The 16,575-nt window shown below is 38.0% G+C and overlaps 1 protein-coding gene across 2 annotated transcripts in view; it reads left to right on the top strand.

The window, feature by feature from the left end:
- LOC115415393 (MAM domain-containing glycosylphosphatidylinositol anchor protein 2) overlaps nt 1-16,575 on the top strand; it is a 200,537-nt gene that overhangs the window by 73,606 nt on the left and 110,356 nt on the right. For both annotated transcript variants that reach the window (XM_030128949.1, XM_030128948.1), the window contains exon 3: nt 2,674-2,848. In XM_030128949.1, coding sequence (XP_029984809.1) covers nt 2,674-2,848 — 175 coding nt within the window. The remainder of the gene's footprint in view (nt 1-2,673; nt 2,849-16,575) is intronic.

Raw genomic sequence — 16,575 nt, 5'->3', positions numbered from 1 at the left:
TAATGCTCAAATCCGCCAGCTCCTCTCAGATCAAGAGTATTTGCATTGCACTAAGGAGAGTGAAGAGGGTCAAACTGTTCTCACCAGGCATACTTCAGGACTCTCCCTGTGGGTAGTGTTGCTCCTCAGATGTAAAAAAAAAAAAAGAAAAAAAAAAGAAGAAGCCAGAGAAGTGCAGGAGTGAAAATAGCTCCGGGCGACAGGGTGAGTTGAAAGCTCACCAGTAATGTGGTCGGCTGCCCTGTGAAACAAACAGGAGCACATCCCTTTTGAAAATATAAAGAGTTATTTGAATACTCACTTCTTAGTGTCACTCCAACAATGCACTTATTGATACTGCGCTTCCCTAAAACTCAAAGCTCTTTACACAAAAGCCAAAGGAAATGAGTAGGGGTATAAGCTGGGAGAATATTGAATTCTGCTGAGGTCGCCATAAGCCAGCGAGCTTTGTATTTGCATGAGGGGATCCAGAGCGCTATAGGAGGGTGACACAGAATTCAAAAACTTTACTTCATCTAATTTATGCCCGTAACTTTAGGGCTTGTTTTGCTGAACTCATGATGTCCCTAACTGTTATAATAGGGCCCCCAAATTTTCTAACAGTGAGGCTTTAGCGTCGATCAGCTGCTGACTTTGGGTTTTTGAAAAGAGCCCTCTCTCTTCGAATATCTCTTGATGTGTGAGAAACTGGCCAGCTGAAACTCTTTTTTTTCTGTGCAGTATTTTCATTTAGAGACATTTATTTTTAATGGTAATATATACACTTAAAGACTGTATAAAGGGATAGAGTAGAAATACATTCTGGTTTCAGACTTTCTCCTTTTTTTGTTCAGAGAAAGAGGTCGATGAAAGTGAGAACTACAGGGTTTCAGGGTAGCTAATTTATTTCTGCCAGTCTGAACAGTAACACACACAAGACAGAAAGTCTGAAAGTCTTCTGATAAACTTCAACTTTCGCTCTATGTGAATTCCTCCCCCTGCAATCTTCACCCCCGAGCTGCAAAGAAGGCTCAGGAATAGGGCGCCATTATCAGGTTTTAAGCCACCCATCCTTTCATTTCCTCTCTGTTGTCTGGTTTGAAAATGACCAAAATTCAAGCTGCTGTAACCTCAGGCTAAAATCGTCATGTTAAAACCCCACAGCCACAGCAGCGCGGTGGCAATCTCCCAAGATAGCACCCAATCCCCTTCCCTCCATGCAACGATATCCCTGTTCCATCTGATGCTATCTCTGCAAAATGGGATGTTATCAGTATCCAAGATGATGCTATCACCATACAGTGTGCAGATATTGGAATCTAATTCATAGCCTCCCCTGCCTAGACGGAGATATGTGAGGCTCTGCAGGCAAAGCTAGTCCATCTGTGGCTTACTTAGGATGAGGGATTGAATGAAGCTTTATGCTCCGTGGTTCTGGCTGTGTGGCCCCCGGGCCAGAGTTGTCACAGTACCTGTTCATTCTGTATGCTTTAATGAGGACAGGAGAGGGAGATGATGGAGAGTCAATTACAACCTCATGCTGGAAAGTAACACTATTTCACCTTTCATTACACCTCAATGCCACGGGCTAACTGGGTCTCATCAGTTAGTGAAAGGTACTCATGCTGAGAGGGCCACGCTGAGGTCGGTCTTGTGTGAAACGGAGGAGTCAGAGGAGTCAGAGGAAGATTTTTACCTATCATGTTCTTTTTCCCACTGTGGAATTTTGCACCAGAACATCACATTTGGTTTTCATCATCAGCTGACTGTACATTGCACTGAGCATATAATCAACTTTTAATCAGCTGTAAATGTTGGTGTTTCCAACTGTGAAAACAGACCATTATTTCAAACTGCCTTTTATGCAGAGCTGCAGGGATTAAGTGATTAATTGACTTGTTGTCAAATATTAAATTAGTTGCCATCTATTTTTGGTTTTTAGTCTATTTTTTGTCAGTAGTTTTAGATAATTTGTTATTAAAAAAAAAAAAAAGCTCTGATTCCAGCCTCATGAATTTTAAGATTCTTGGTTTCTTCACCATCTATAGCAGTAAACTGAATATCTTTGGGTTATGAACAAACATGACACTGATTGATATTTTTATCTGCTCTATACAGTATTAGAAAACAAACAGTTCAGAAAATGAATCAACAACATTGTTAAGTGCAGCCACACTTTCATTAGAGTGAACCTTCTGTGTTATATATATTATATTACTTGTCAATGGTGTAACTGTATATTAGATGCTTCTTGCTGTTTGACCCGCTCTCATTTCAATTTGATATTGATGCAGCCTGCTGTTCAAATTCAACTATTATTTATGTGTGATTTTTTTTTTCTTTTTGACAGATATGTGTGTGTGTGTGTGTATATATATATATATATATATATATATATATATATATATATATATATATATATATATATTTTTTTTTTTTTTTTTTTTTTTTTTTTTTCTTCCTTTTTGTAAATTAGGAAGAATTTCAAAAGCTGAAGGAATTGGAAATAAATGAAAACCATATTTAGTGCAACAGATCCAGGTCTGTTCTGATTTGTCATGTATGTATACGGAGCATATTTCCTTCCTGAAGCTGTGTTTGACCCTCAGTCTGATCCATGCACGAAACAGACAGTGGCAGAATAGAACACCGACCTATCACCAATTTGTAACATCAAGCCTTCATTCTTTCTAGATCCGATGGACGAAGACAGCTGGCAGCGTGTCAGACCGATTCCAGGACTCCAGTGTGTTCAACGAGACGTTGCACATTGCAAAGATCCTGAGGACCCAGGGAGGTCGCTACTACTGCAAGGCTGAGAATGGCCTCGGCTCTCCGGCAATCAAATCCATCAGGGTGGATGTTTACTGTAAGTCTGTCTCACACACACACATCCATGTATTTTTATCTGCATATCTTACATTGACATAATGGAGCCGCAGGAGGTGAAACCAGAGGAAAAAACTGAAGCTTTGTCCATATTACACAAGACAAAGACAAGAGCATAATGTTGAAGGTCTGAGACAAAGACTAAGATCAGACCAGATACAGAGCAAGGGCATTAGAAAAAATTTTAGTTTAAGTAAAAAAAAGAGAACTAAAAAAACCAATAAAAGCAAGAAATCAATTATATATGCACCCATCAACGGTCATCAATCACAGAAAAAGTAATGAAATACAGTAAATTTAACATAAATGTACATATGTATCAACTCATAAAACACAGTTTGAGAAGGGACAGAAAGAAGGCTTATCTAGTCCTGCCCCTTCCTTACGTTCAATGTCAGATTCTTAATCAAATAATAAATGTCCTTCATCGGCTATCACATTAAAATAGATAACAATAAATAACTGGTCATAGCACCTTTGTATTGGTTGTATGACCATTTCACCACCATTTTGCCAAGAAATAAAAAAAACAAAACAAAACAGAACTCAAATGCTACACAGATATATACATGTGTATGATGTGCCCAAACCAGTTGTTTTTCTTACCAAAACACTGCAATAACAATGATTAACAATCAGGTGATTAATTCACTAAAGGTGGTGGTATGTAGTTTTTAAGTTTTCAGTCTATAAATTGAATGGGAAAAAACATTTTATACCTAAAATATGTGTCAGTTTTGTTAACAGAGATGATGTTCACTGACGAGTATTCCCGCTGTTGTGGTCTTGCCCAGTCTTGCAATAAAATTCTGAATCCTAATTTTTATCCAAGAGTCTGAGACTAGACCTAGTATAAATTCAGTTGAGACAACAGAACCTGTCACGCCATTTGAACTACAATACGCTTAAAGCTAATTATGGAATTAGTAGCTCTAACAATTACGGCTTACCCCTAACCTTAGCTCCATTCTAAAAATTAAAGCCCTAACCCTCATAAATTTGTGGAATCCAACATTTTGCTCATAAAGTAGTCAGACCTCACCCTCACAGACACTTAGGAGATATCTGTGTGTAGTGGGTTTTTTTATCATTTATTATTATATTAACCTGTTGATTGTCCAGAAGTATGATTATCACTGTTTTTGTTACCTTTACTGAATACTGGCCACTCTGTGACTTTGTCTTTTACCTTATTGTCTATAGCTGCCAATAGCGGACTTAAGAATGAGTCCAGAATGTGGCAATTGGCAGGTTAACATCTGGTCGGAACACGCAGAACTGGTCCAAGCGCACCCTCCATCCCATACATCTCTCTTTCTCTCATTATTTTGATTTTGGTTTTTATTTATTCTTCTGTACAGCACTTTGGTCCACTGTGGTTGTTTTAAAGTGCTTTACAAATAGTTGGATTGGATTGGATTATGACATTGTGGGTGATTTGATATGGAAAATGATCAAACAAGCTCCACTATGACCTGTCCAACTACTTATTTTTCCATTCAAAAAAACACTCAGGAATCAATAGGATAATTGATAAGGAATTGGATTGGTAAGCAGAATCGACAATGGCGTTGATATTGATAAAATCCTATCAATTCCCACCCCTAGTGCAGTTATCTCTTATGGCCATAAGGTGTCATTTTTAATGCACATTTGTATGTTTGATGTTTACATGTTAATATTTTAATGTTTCTGCCAACAGAAAGTGCATTGTGCGTGGTATTTTATTAGTTTTTTTTTTTTTTTTTTTTTTTTTTAATACAACTTGGTTAAATGATTTCAGTGTGTGTATAACCACTTATTGAACGTTTTGAGCACATTTCAACAATACCCTGATAATTTTGGTCACAATAACCGTGATGTGAAATTTTCATATCGTTACATCTCTACTTCAGACATAGTATTCTTAGTGTCAGAATAAGTAAAGAGAATTTATCCTGAAAAAGCTAATTATTTTGTTAGCTAGCTGACATCACTTGTTAGCTTTGATATTGTGTTCAGCGCAGTTCCAGTATTTATCCCTAACCTGTACATATGTCCATAATGAGCATTAGGCAGTGTATTTATGGCAAAAATTTTTTTGTTTTTAAGGAAGAGTTAGTAAAATGTGATTATTTTGGGCAGTCCAAATGATGTATTTTAATATGCTAAGTTTGGGTCCCAGGGACACAACTAATTTCTCTTTTGGGTTTTGAGTTTAGAAAGTCTGGGAGGGTTTTCTGTGCAAACACAGATGACCCTGACCCTGAAAAAGCCTTTGCCTTTGTTCTGATTATGCAACTCAGTCTCTTTGGAGTTCATCAGGACATACTGTAGTGCAGCTTCCAACACAGACTAAAGATTAGTAATCTAGTCAGGGTTCTCAAAATATATATGAGTCTAAATTTTCCCCAAATTATTAGTTTTCCATTTAATGAATACAAATCTTGTGCAGAGAACCCTTGAACACTGACAGCAGCAGCACATATAGTTACTGCTGATTAGTATGGAAGAACATGAAACCTTAAAGCCCAATATAGCACTGTTCCATATCGCTGCTGTAAATGACTTATTTGGTGTCAGTGTATCCAAAGAGACCCTAGCTTTCTCCTGAGAATGTTAATTAAGGTAAAATACTTATTATTCTGACATAGCCGTCAACTGTAAATGTAACCTCTCTATTTTTAAAGTTCCTTTGCAACAAACAAGGAAGGTTCATTAGGATTCATCAAAGTAAATGGTGATTTAGTGTTATTGTTTTTATTGATTCGTCATTGATTGTTCTATTTCACCTTGCGAGTGGTCGAAGAGAGGCGAGACAAGGGGCGCCAATGTCCTTTCATCACAGACCGCATGCAGCTCACCTTCTATAAAATATAAAACAGTTTGTGGACACACAACCAAAAGTAAGGGTTTTATATCTACATGTGGGTGTATTTTAAGCAGCTGCATTCGGGGAGATTTTTGCTTATCTGTAGTCTTACTTTTCAGCCTCCAGAAATTCTCCTGGGATATATTTCAAATCACGTGTTTGGTGCCTTTGAAAGATCTCTAAGCTGCCTCCTTAATTTTTTACTGCTGCTTCAATCTTTTCTCCCTCAGCAGCACTCAATTCTCGTTCCCTTTTTTTTTCTCGTCAAGCCGCAAAATAGGAGGAAAAAAAAAATAAATAAATGCTTTGAAAATTGATGACCCTTCTGCCCTTAATTTGTTGCAAAACATCCAATTTTTGGTCACAGAGCAAAGAAAGAGGTAGTGAAGCAGAACATTTTTCTGCTAAATAAGATGCACTTGAGCCCTGTGCAATCCATGACACCCTTTTAGTAAAACCTCATTTTTGAGTGGTTCCTCTCCGGCCCCTATCTGTTCGCTGCAGGAATAATACGACTTCAGCTCCTTTCCTTTCTTTTCCTTTCCTTTCCTTTCCTTTCCTTTCCTTTCCTTTCCTTTCCTCTCCTCTCCTCTCCTCTCCTCTCCTCTCCTCTCCTCTCCTCTCCTCTCCTCTCCTCTCCTCTCCTCTCCTCTCCTCTCCTCTCCTCTCCTCTCCTCTCCTCTCCTCTCCTCTCCTCTCCTCTCCTCTCCTGTCCTCTCCTCTCCTCTCCCCCCTCCTCCTCATCCACCCCTCTCAGTCCACATCTTCGGTCCTGTCTCTGTCTTATTCTTACTTCTCGGTATGTGAGCCATATCCTTGTACCTGTTTATTTGGACTGACATTGGGCAGAGGTTGTGGAATTGAAACTTGTTTAGAAAGCTTGTGGGGGCCTTAGTGGAGCAGAGGAGGAGGGCTCGGTGTTTCCCAGCTGACAGTCAGAGCCTTGTTCCCTCTGTTCACCATCTATCCTTGGCTGCACTAAAGAGCTGGAAGAGCAGGTGTGGAAATGAGGCCAGAATAACACAAGAGAGTCAAACCTGTGGATAATCGCTAAGCATGGTACGTCTGTGATTATCACCTGGCATTTTGAAGTCTACGTTTCAGTCCAGATGAAGCCCAGTTAATCACTGTGCCTTTGGTGAATAATGAAGTTCTAATTGAACCAAGCCTGTCACTTTAGTGTTCAGTTCACTTAAAATGCTAATCTGTGGGTTTGAGATATAAATCTATGAACGAATGAATAAATTAACAATCAAATCTTAAAATCCATTTTTTCCCTTTATTAACTTGGAGGCTTCTCCAATTGTCAGTCTGATGTTGTCCTTGCAGCCGGCCTTGTAACGCGTGTGTAATTAGCTAGCATTGTGTTTTGTTGCACATTGGGCAAAAACACTTTATTTCTCCTGAGCAATGTTACCTCTGTCCCCTGGGGCTGAATTTAATTGATGGGCCTCTGCAGGAACATGCTATTTTTAGTGGTTTGCAGCTATGATTTTTAATTAGTATTGAAATTGGTGTTTTGCAGCTGGACCACCCAACAAAATCTTGAATTAAGTCTGCTCTCTATTTCATATGTAGCTGTTCAGATCACTCCGTTCACATCGAAGAAATAACAAAGGTGTTTCTAAAAGACTGTGGCTTTACTGCAAAGGGAAGAGACTTCATACCTAGATGCAGAGGACCTGCATGTTTTACAACAAAAGGCGTAAAACCTGAATGATATTTTTATAACCTCTTCATCTGATTTCTTCCGAGACTATTTGTTCTCTTCTGCTTGCTGGAATGAAGAGTCTTGTTTTCAATTTTCAAAATAAACAAGCACAATTGTATTCATATATGCACCTTTATTAGATCAAAGTGTGCTTTCCAAATCATCCTATCAGACTCAGTCTCCTTGACTTACTTTATGAATTAAATTAAATGAAGAAGAAAGGATGTATGTAATAGTCGACAAACAAAGAGACAGACAGTGAAAGTTTTCTGCTTTCAGAGTTGTTGTTTGTAAGCAGTAGATGAAAACAGGAAGCGATAATTAATGGCAATAACTGACCTCTCATGCCCAGAGGAGCTGATATTAGCTATAGACGGCTCAAAGCTAATGTATTTACAAAGCTCAGAAGTCCATCTAAGCACATTTTATACCTGCTGACACCTCAGTTGTGTTTGTCTGCAGTTAGGTCTGTGGGGAAAGTCCTCAGCAAAGTTAATAAAGAACCTTGCCCAACTCCTGCACTGATCGATTTTAAGCTTAAGATGCTCACTTCTTTTTCCTACAGGGGAGTCTTTTCAGTGTTTTCATTTAATTTCGGCTGCATTAATTTTGCTGCAGCATCTAATGTATCTTTGAGTGACTGATCGAGAAAGGCTTAAGAGTTGTACAGGGGCAGCTTATTGCGGCCTTAGAAAGTTCACTGACCATTGCCAGCACAATATATCTAAAAGAGACTTGGCAAGGAGGCGTGCAGGGAGAAAGTCCCCTGAGGTGACCAAAAAACAAACTGTTCAGAGGTGCTTTAGGGGCAAAGAATATTATCCTTTACAGTGAGTTGTGAGTTTACACAGACAATTGTTTTTCCCCAGTATCAGCCAGTTCTCAAAGCACACAGTATTGATGTGATTATGTTAATTAAACCTGAAATGATCAGTTGATTAATGAATTAATTAATGAACAATTTGGATAATTAATCAAGTCGTATCTGATTTAAAGCAATTCAGAATCATTATGTGAGGGTTTGGGACTGTAATCTGGATGGAAAAAAGCAATTTCACCTCTCCCCAAAAACCTGTGATGAGCGTATTTTACAGTTTTTTTGCAGATTCAATTTGTTCAAATGAAAAAATAATTGACAGATTAACCAATACTGATTAATGGTCAGTTGTTGCTATGCTATTAATCTGCTGAATGAATGCCACAAAACTCCACTATTTAATGATAAACAATACAGTCTTCGAGTCCATTATCAGAGCCCAAAACCGCAGTTTTTCAAATTAATTGAAAAAAATGAAATAAAATGATTTCAGCCGAAAGAAAAATGGGAAATAAACTGGCTGTCCTTAAACCTGTTCAGTCCACTTCAGCATTTACTGTCCATGTTTGATAAAGGACTGCTTTAAACTGCATATTAAAACAGTCTGAACAAGCCTAGAAAACACAGAGAACACAGATTAAGAAGAAGAAAAAAAAAACCTGTAGTCAGGTTTCTAGAGAAGAAGGTGCTTTACACTGTCAGTCCGTATGCTAATGTTAAGCAGATGATATTAATATTGTCTGCCCAGTCAGCCAGCAGCAGTTTGTCAGAAGCTGTGAAATGGTGGGAATCAGGTGCATATATTGTGAGAAACAACCCACTGGACTGTAGATATTATTATGGTGAGCCTTCACACACATTTCTTTCCTGATAGTTCTCACTACATTCCTTCAAAAGAGGGATTATAATAAGACAATAGCCTGCTTTCTCTGTGTTATCTATGGAGGGACTTACACAGTCCTTACTCCACACTGCCAGTGCACAAGCCAGAGAATTTTAATGAGGATACTCTCTGTGTTTGTGTGTTTCCCGGCACACCAAGTGGAGTTTGAGCTCGAATTATTTTTTTGGCAGCAGCAGCATTTATCTAGATTTGAGACGTGTGAATGTGTGCCTCTATGTCTTGGTATGCTCACGTGTGCTGGAACAAACTAAAATAGGGCTGCCCATTGGGTTCAAGCACATGCTTATGCATGAACACTCTCTCCACCAGTGAGGTCCTGACTCACACACACATGTCAAAAGCTTAACTTGTCTTGGCATATGCCTCCTTAGCTCTGCAGCAGCATTCGGTGTGAGGCAGTCTTGAGGAAGTGTGTCTGCTTTATGTTTGCCTTCCATTGATGGAGTTCATGAAGGAGCTCAGAGACCAAACAGCAGCTGAAGGTGTTTGTTCAGCGGCTGCGCTGGCTTTACTTTATCCAGTCGGTCAGTATAACTGGCGCTTCCTATCTCATCAGGTGTCCAGTTAGTACCACCCCTGCTGCACCGTCAGTGTGTGTGTGCAAAGTCTGAGAACACAGCAAGTCTTGAAGAACAACAGTGACTCACTGAAACACAGAACACGGTGTTAACTGGAGTTATCACTTGAAGCGTGATTCTTTTAACTCCTGTATCTCTTAATTATTGGCATTTGCACACAGTGCTTGTGTTTATATATCCCTGGAGAGTCTTATTTGAAGTAACTAGTTAATATCTTTGGTCATATGCACGTTGCCATGTGTGGGATGGTGATCTCAGGGGGGTCTATTGATTAGTGGAGTCGGTGGGATGTAGTGTGAACTGAAGGCAGGTTCAATAGGTTGAATTATGACTCACACTGAGAGAAGTTAATTGATTAGACTTCCTCTGTTTTAAAATAACAGAGAAAGGGTGATCTCTGTTGTACACTGAACTCTGATTATATAGTTTGCAAAAAAATAAAGATAAATCCACTGCCAAAAATATTAGGAAAAACTTTTATCTGTTATTTTACTGTGATTTTAATGTGACTTCAGTGGCAGCTGTGGGGTCTAAAAATACAAATGTACTTCAGTATCACAATGTTATTTATTAGAATTCTATTTATTATGATTCTGTTGAATTTAGGAGTCTGATTGACCAGACAGACTGTGCTATTAATACCAGACCACTAAAGTAGGCATCTTATTGAATGGAAACAGTGAAATCGTGTTTAAATGAACTTGTTATGTGAATATTTATTGTGACTTAACCAGATTGTGACATCCTGCATCACCCTCTCCGTGCTTATTTTGACTTGCTGTGCATCATTTCTTACATATATTTCATAAACACATCCGTAGAGACAGTTCACATATGACAAATGAAAATTATTGAAAGACTGAATCTGTCAGTGAGCTGCTGCTGCTACTGTCATAGAACGACCATGGTTTTGTGATACTGAATGACCAGAAACATTAATTTGATTAATACTGTAGGATGAAATAGAGGTTTTGGTTGTGGTTGTGTCATTTTTCCCTGATATAGCCAAATGTGGCTTCTTTTGCTCAGATTGCATAAAAAGTAGTGCTGTGATGTTGGATCAGAGGGACTGTGATAAATTCACAAAAAGCATAAAAAGAACCTATGCTGAGTAACACACCTTTTCTTTCCGTCAGCCTCCAGCTGTCAGAATCCCAATCACTCAGTCAGGACGGTCTTGTGGCGCTCATGTGGTACAAACACATGAATTTGGACACACATTTGTCAGTCGAACATGATCCTCTTGTCTTTCAACCATAAACAATTGACTGACCATATCATTACTATAATCACTAGTGTAGTTTTCCACTTGCATACACATTTGTTTTGGTGAACACCAACCGAGCAGAAATAAAACAAATCAAGTATTCATCTGATTCATATACTTATCTTAACAACGGGGAGGACTTTAAAAATTATGTTTTTTTTATTTTGCTCAGTACAATTTTTCATTGATTTTATACATGTGGTGCTGTGTTCATTAAAGCATGATAGTTTTCTTGCAGTCAGATACACTCACAATATATAGCAATATAATGAATTATAACCCATGTATCATGTTACAGTACATATCATATTACCAAATGTGTACACTTTAACTGTCAGGTTTCTTGTTTTTGAAAGTCCAACAAATATACCACTGTTAAGATTCTGTAGCTTTTATACTTTCTTAATAGGTCTGCTGTGTCCAGTTGGACTAACTAAACCAGTGTTCTTCCACCGTGGGGTCGCCTGGAATTCAGATGGGGTCACCAGAAATTTCTAATAATTGATTTAAAAAATGAAACAAAAACTTACTAATAAAAGTATATGGTGAGTTTAGAGAGACAATCCCAATCCATAAAAGACATGCTAAACTGTGAAGCTGAAACTGAAGCACTGTGGTGCTGTTTATCTTTCAAATGTTCATTGCAGTCAGTTTAAGATGCTGCAGTTCTTTCATAATCCATAGTTTGAGTTCTTGTTTGTTCAGTATTAATTGTCAGCCTTGTAAATCCAAGCTGGACTGACTGTACATATCCTGACCAAGGAAAATAAAATTCTCACTTTGTGCAGTAATCTACACCTGACTTTTCTGCCTCCATACATAATGATATACATTATATAGTAGGGCTGCAGGATTTTGGCAAAAATAAAAATCTCAATTTTTTTCCTCTAAAAACTCGATTTTCGATTTTTGGGTAAAACTACAAAAGACAACAGAAGCCAGCATGTCGTTTTCGTGAGCAGCCCACAATGCAAGGCACTGCTCTGACCTCAAATCTGTGATGGTATCATGTGATAAACCCACAGAAGTTTATTTTTTCTTCATTAAATCTTTATTGAATGAAGTAGAGTATACAAACAATGTATACAACAAGAAAATAACATAAGTTTGCCGAGGGAATACACTATAATACAATGTCCAAATCAGAGCAAATATTTATGTTTTTTATAGCCTTTTTGTTTCCAAATTTATTGAACAGCTTTAAATAAAGTTCAACATCTTTCAAAAAATAAATAATATTTGGTTTTGTGTTACAGAACTTACATTTGTGAATGAAAAATTTAGCAAGTAAGAGAACTAAATAAATTATACATATATATATATATATATATATATATATATATATATATATATATATATATATATATATATATATATAATTTATTTATTTATTTATTTTTTCTTTTCTTTTTGGGGTATCTGGCCCACAGAAGTGATACCACTGTAAGTCAGTGACAGGCATCAGTCGTGCATGCGTGGACCACGTAATATGAGTGATCCCCATGCGGTTCTATTTAAACTGGGGGATCCGTGCGTGGCACAGACCAACCCAGGACACGCTGGAGGGATTCTCTCTGTGGAGCTGGTGGATGTGTGTGGGCACAGGGCTGTCTGGGCTCCACTGCTGAGGCTGATGACCCCACAATCCTGGACCCCGGACCCGGTTTGGAAGAAGACACTACGGCACGGATCCGGGACAACGCAAGATGAGTGATCCGCATGCAGTTCTATTTCAGTTGCGGGATCAGTGCGTGAAGCCATGGCTTACATTGCTATAAGTACTGTGGGCTCATGAACACATTTAAAGTCCAGTCATTACACGGACTTCTGTGACAGACTGCTGTCACTGATAGGAGGAGGAGCCTACGGTAGCCCGCAGGCGCGCGGCCCAGAGGCACAAGAGAGATGAAATCGATTTTCTGATTTCCCTTTTTTAAAAATCGTCCTAATTAAAAAATCCGATTTCAATTTAAAATCGATTAATCGTGCAGCCCTATTATATAGCCTAAATGTCATCTAAAATTAATGCAACATAGTATAGCAAACTATTACATGATCAAAAACAAATTCATTTTAGTAAAAAAAATCTCTCCATTCTGAATGTCTGGGGTCGCCAGAAATTTGTGATGTTAAAGTGGGGTCATGAGCCTAAAAAGGTTGGGAACCACTGAACTAAACAGTGATTGGACGGAGGACAGACTGTCCACCCATTTTTGTGAAATGGAATAATGAGGAGAGCAAGAAATGTAATAAAATTGGTCTGAAATATAGCATACACCTTAAAGCACCCATTTGGAGCTCATTCCGCGCTCTTTAAAATTAGTTTAATCAATACAAATATTTAACTGACATAAATTTTGTGATACAACTGAACCACGAGCCAAGAAATGATTGAAAAACACCATTTTGTCCCTCAGTTTGACATGATCCTATGATACAAGGTGATGTATTATACAATCTTCTGAAAAGATCCCATAATGTATGTAGACAAAGATATATGTGCAGCCGCTCTTAAGTGCTTTTGGATGTAAATGACCTGGTGTGATGAATGGTGTGATACAGCCACAGAGAGTTATCTGAGCCTTGTTTGAATCAAGACAGAATGAATCAGCACATTATGTGTACATTATGTAAATGTTTGCTAGTGTGGTTAATGGTGGTAAAGCCAGTTCACGACTGCCCATTACTCTTTCAAGGACTTGCTCTAGGGATGGGTCCTTAATCAGAGTAGTGGAGTCAATCTCATCTTCTGCCTCTTATTTCTTTCCTCATCAAGGGCTTAAAACATACCACACTATCTGTTTGTGTTGTTTATTCTAATGAGGGGAGCGCGTGTGGATTTTTTTTCTTATCTTCATGTAGTTTTTATCTTTTTCTGTCTGGTCAAGAAAAGGCCACAGATGATGTGTTGACAGCTACTTATTATCTATTTTATTTGTGGATATTGACAAAAATATCCCAATTAAAAGATACGAAAGAACAATATGAGCGACAGTGGTGATGATACTGATCTTGAGTTGGGTTGATTTATAAAACAGTGATCTGTGGCATTAATTGCAGGTTTTGAATGATATGATGCAGTGTTTTATGAAGATATTATTAAACTCTCATAAGTGAAAAACAAAAAACACCCTCATGGAGAACTTTAGCTGCTGTGTAGACCAAATAGACCAGAATTAAAAAGGCTTTTGTAACAGGGCTTTTTGTGGAGGTTATTGGTTTTTTTCAACATCATTCTGACTTAAAGGTGTTCTGCTGCACAAAAAAGCACAAAGAGCCAACCCAAATGAGACTATAGATGACACAGAATGCTGAATGTATTCTGTGTTCAGCATAAAAATGACCCCACCTCTGGGAGTGAGGTAATTTCCTTTGAAATGGGATGTGTAGACCCATGAAATATCAATTAAAGAGCTTCATTTGATTGTGATAAGTGCAGGGTTATTAAAAATATGTGGTGGTTTTATTGATTAGAATCAAAGTTCACACCCGGTAATGCGGGATCAGGCCACTGTGTGAGATTCACCATTTTTCCAGAAGTTTAAATGTCAATTTTAATGTGTTATTAAAAGAAATTCAGTGTTAGCTTATCCAACAGGAGGTACGTTATTAGACAAAAAAGCACTTACATTCATACACCAATCCACCTACACATGACCCATGATTTACCTCAGATAAACAGCAACCAACCTGATTTCTGCCTCATTGTTACATAAGAACAAACTTTATTTTTGTAGAAATCTTGGCTGAAAGATGAGCCACAATGTCTGGGACTGTCATAATGAAAAATAAAGTTAACACTAAATTGTAATACTAATAATTTTGATGAGTAGTTTAATTGTCTTTTTCTGTTCATTTTATGACACTAGTCTGGTTACCTCTGCCAGGAGGTATTGTGATCACTTTGCTTTGTGTGTTTGCGTGTTTGTTTGTTTGTTTGCTAGCAAGATAACTCAAAAAGTTATGGATGGATTTTCATGACATTTTCAGGAAATGATACTGGCACAAGGAACAAATGATTGCATTTTGGTGGTAATCGGGGGGTGGGTGGGTGGGGGTTGGTATTTATGCACAAACTGGAGAAGAAGAGAAATTTATCAACACTGAATACTAGAGCACATAAATCAAATGGTGGTTTTATAAATATTTAACCAATGAAAAGTGTTGAAAACAGCTTGTGACTATATCTCTTAACTCCATTCATTTATTTACTATGTACAATGTTTTTTTTCCAGTTTCCTGACAAATAACCATTTTGGACATAAGCAGTTTCCAACCAACAGCGACAATATACAAAGCTGTTTATAGAAATATACAAAGAAATAATGGATATATGACAGGTACACATAGGGCCAGATCTACTAAGATCCCAATGTGCATGTAGTAATTTGCTTGTGCAATCTAGAATTTTGCGTGTGGGGTGTGACCACAGTTTGCGGGTGATTTACAAAGATTGCTTGCGCAAATTACAACAGGTGCAAAGTCTTGGAGACTGCCCTATTTAAATGACGGTTTTGCGTGCGCTACTGGAGACAATACACTGAAAAAAACTGCTCTGGGATATACCGGTATTAATGGTAACAGTGCACTGAATGATCCAGATGCACAGAAATAACGCTGAAGGACTTTTGTCATAGAAGGTATTGCATGACTCATTCATTCATTTGTTTTTCCTTTTAAAAGTGTGTGTGTGTGTGTGTGTGTGTGTGTGTGTGTGTGTGTGTGTGTGTGTGTGTATGTGTGTGTGTGCGTGTGCGCGGGGGTGGGGGGGCGTAGTTGGTTTGAATGACTGTCACACACACATAATTTTTTCACATGGTAGCTGAATGTCGGTGCGTATTATTAATCACAATCATCAGGAGTGGAAAAGAGTCCCGTAAAGTGTGTGTGTGTCTGTGTGTGTGTGTGTGTGTGTGGGGGGGGGGGGGGGGGGGGGGGGGCATATATCTCAATGTTTTTTTTCTTCCATCATTCCAAAAATGCTCACACGAGGGTGAAAAATGCATTCAACCCATTTGCACCTCCTTTTGAGACATGTTAAATATAGACACAGTTTGTATGTGCAAAATTGCTTTCGGGTTTGATAAATCACTTTGCGTGTGCTAAATTAATATATTTACATTTTCTCCTCCCAGCACATGCACAACTGCGTGTAAACGCCCCAAATTGCATATTCATTGTGCCAAATGTACTAATTGGATGCAGACACGCTATTTTGCACCTTTGAAAGACGCAACCCTTATTGCGCACTATTAGTAAGTCAGTTTGTACATTTTTTTGCATGTGCATTGAGTTTGCACATGTTTTAATACACGCAAACCTTTAATAGATCCGGCCCATAGAGGTTAAATAGCTCAAGCCCTGATATCAGTTCTCAAATGCTAAAGGGTGATGTGGAAACAGTGATGAAATATTGTGTTACTGTTATTTTCATGTAGGATTGAATTAACTCAATTAATTGAGGTTAATTGCATGATGAAAATCATGATAAATGTCATAGTTTCTAAATTGAGATTATTCCTCTGGAGACTTTTATTGCTCAACAAAATTCCAAAGTTCCAGTTCAAGTGAAATAGTAA

Source organism: Sphaeramia orbicularis, chromosome 24, assembly GCF_902148855.1.
Source record: "Sphaeramia orbicularis chromosome 24, fSphaOr1.1, whole genome shotgun sequence".
In the NCBI taxonomy this organism is placed as follows: Eukaryota; Metazoa; Chordata; class Actinopteri; order Kurtiformes; family Apogonidae; genus Sphaeramia; species Sphaeramia orbicularis.
This window is presented reverse-complemented; position numbering and strand designations above follow the sequence as displayed.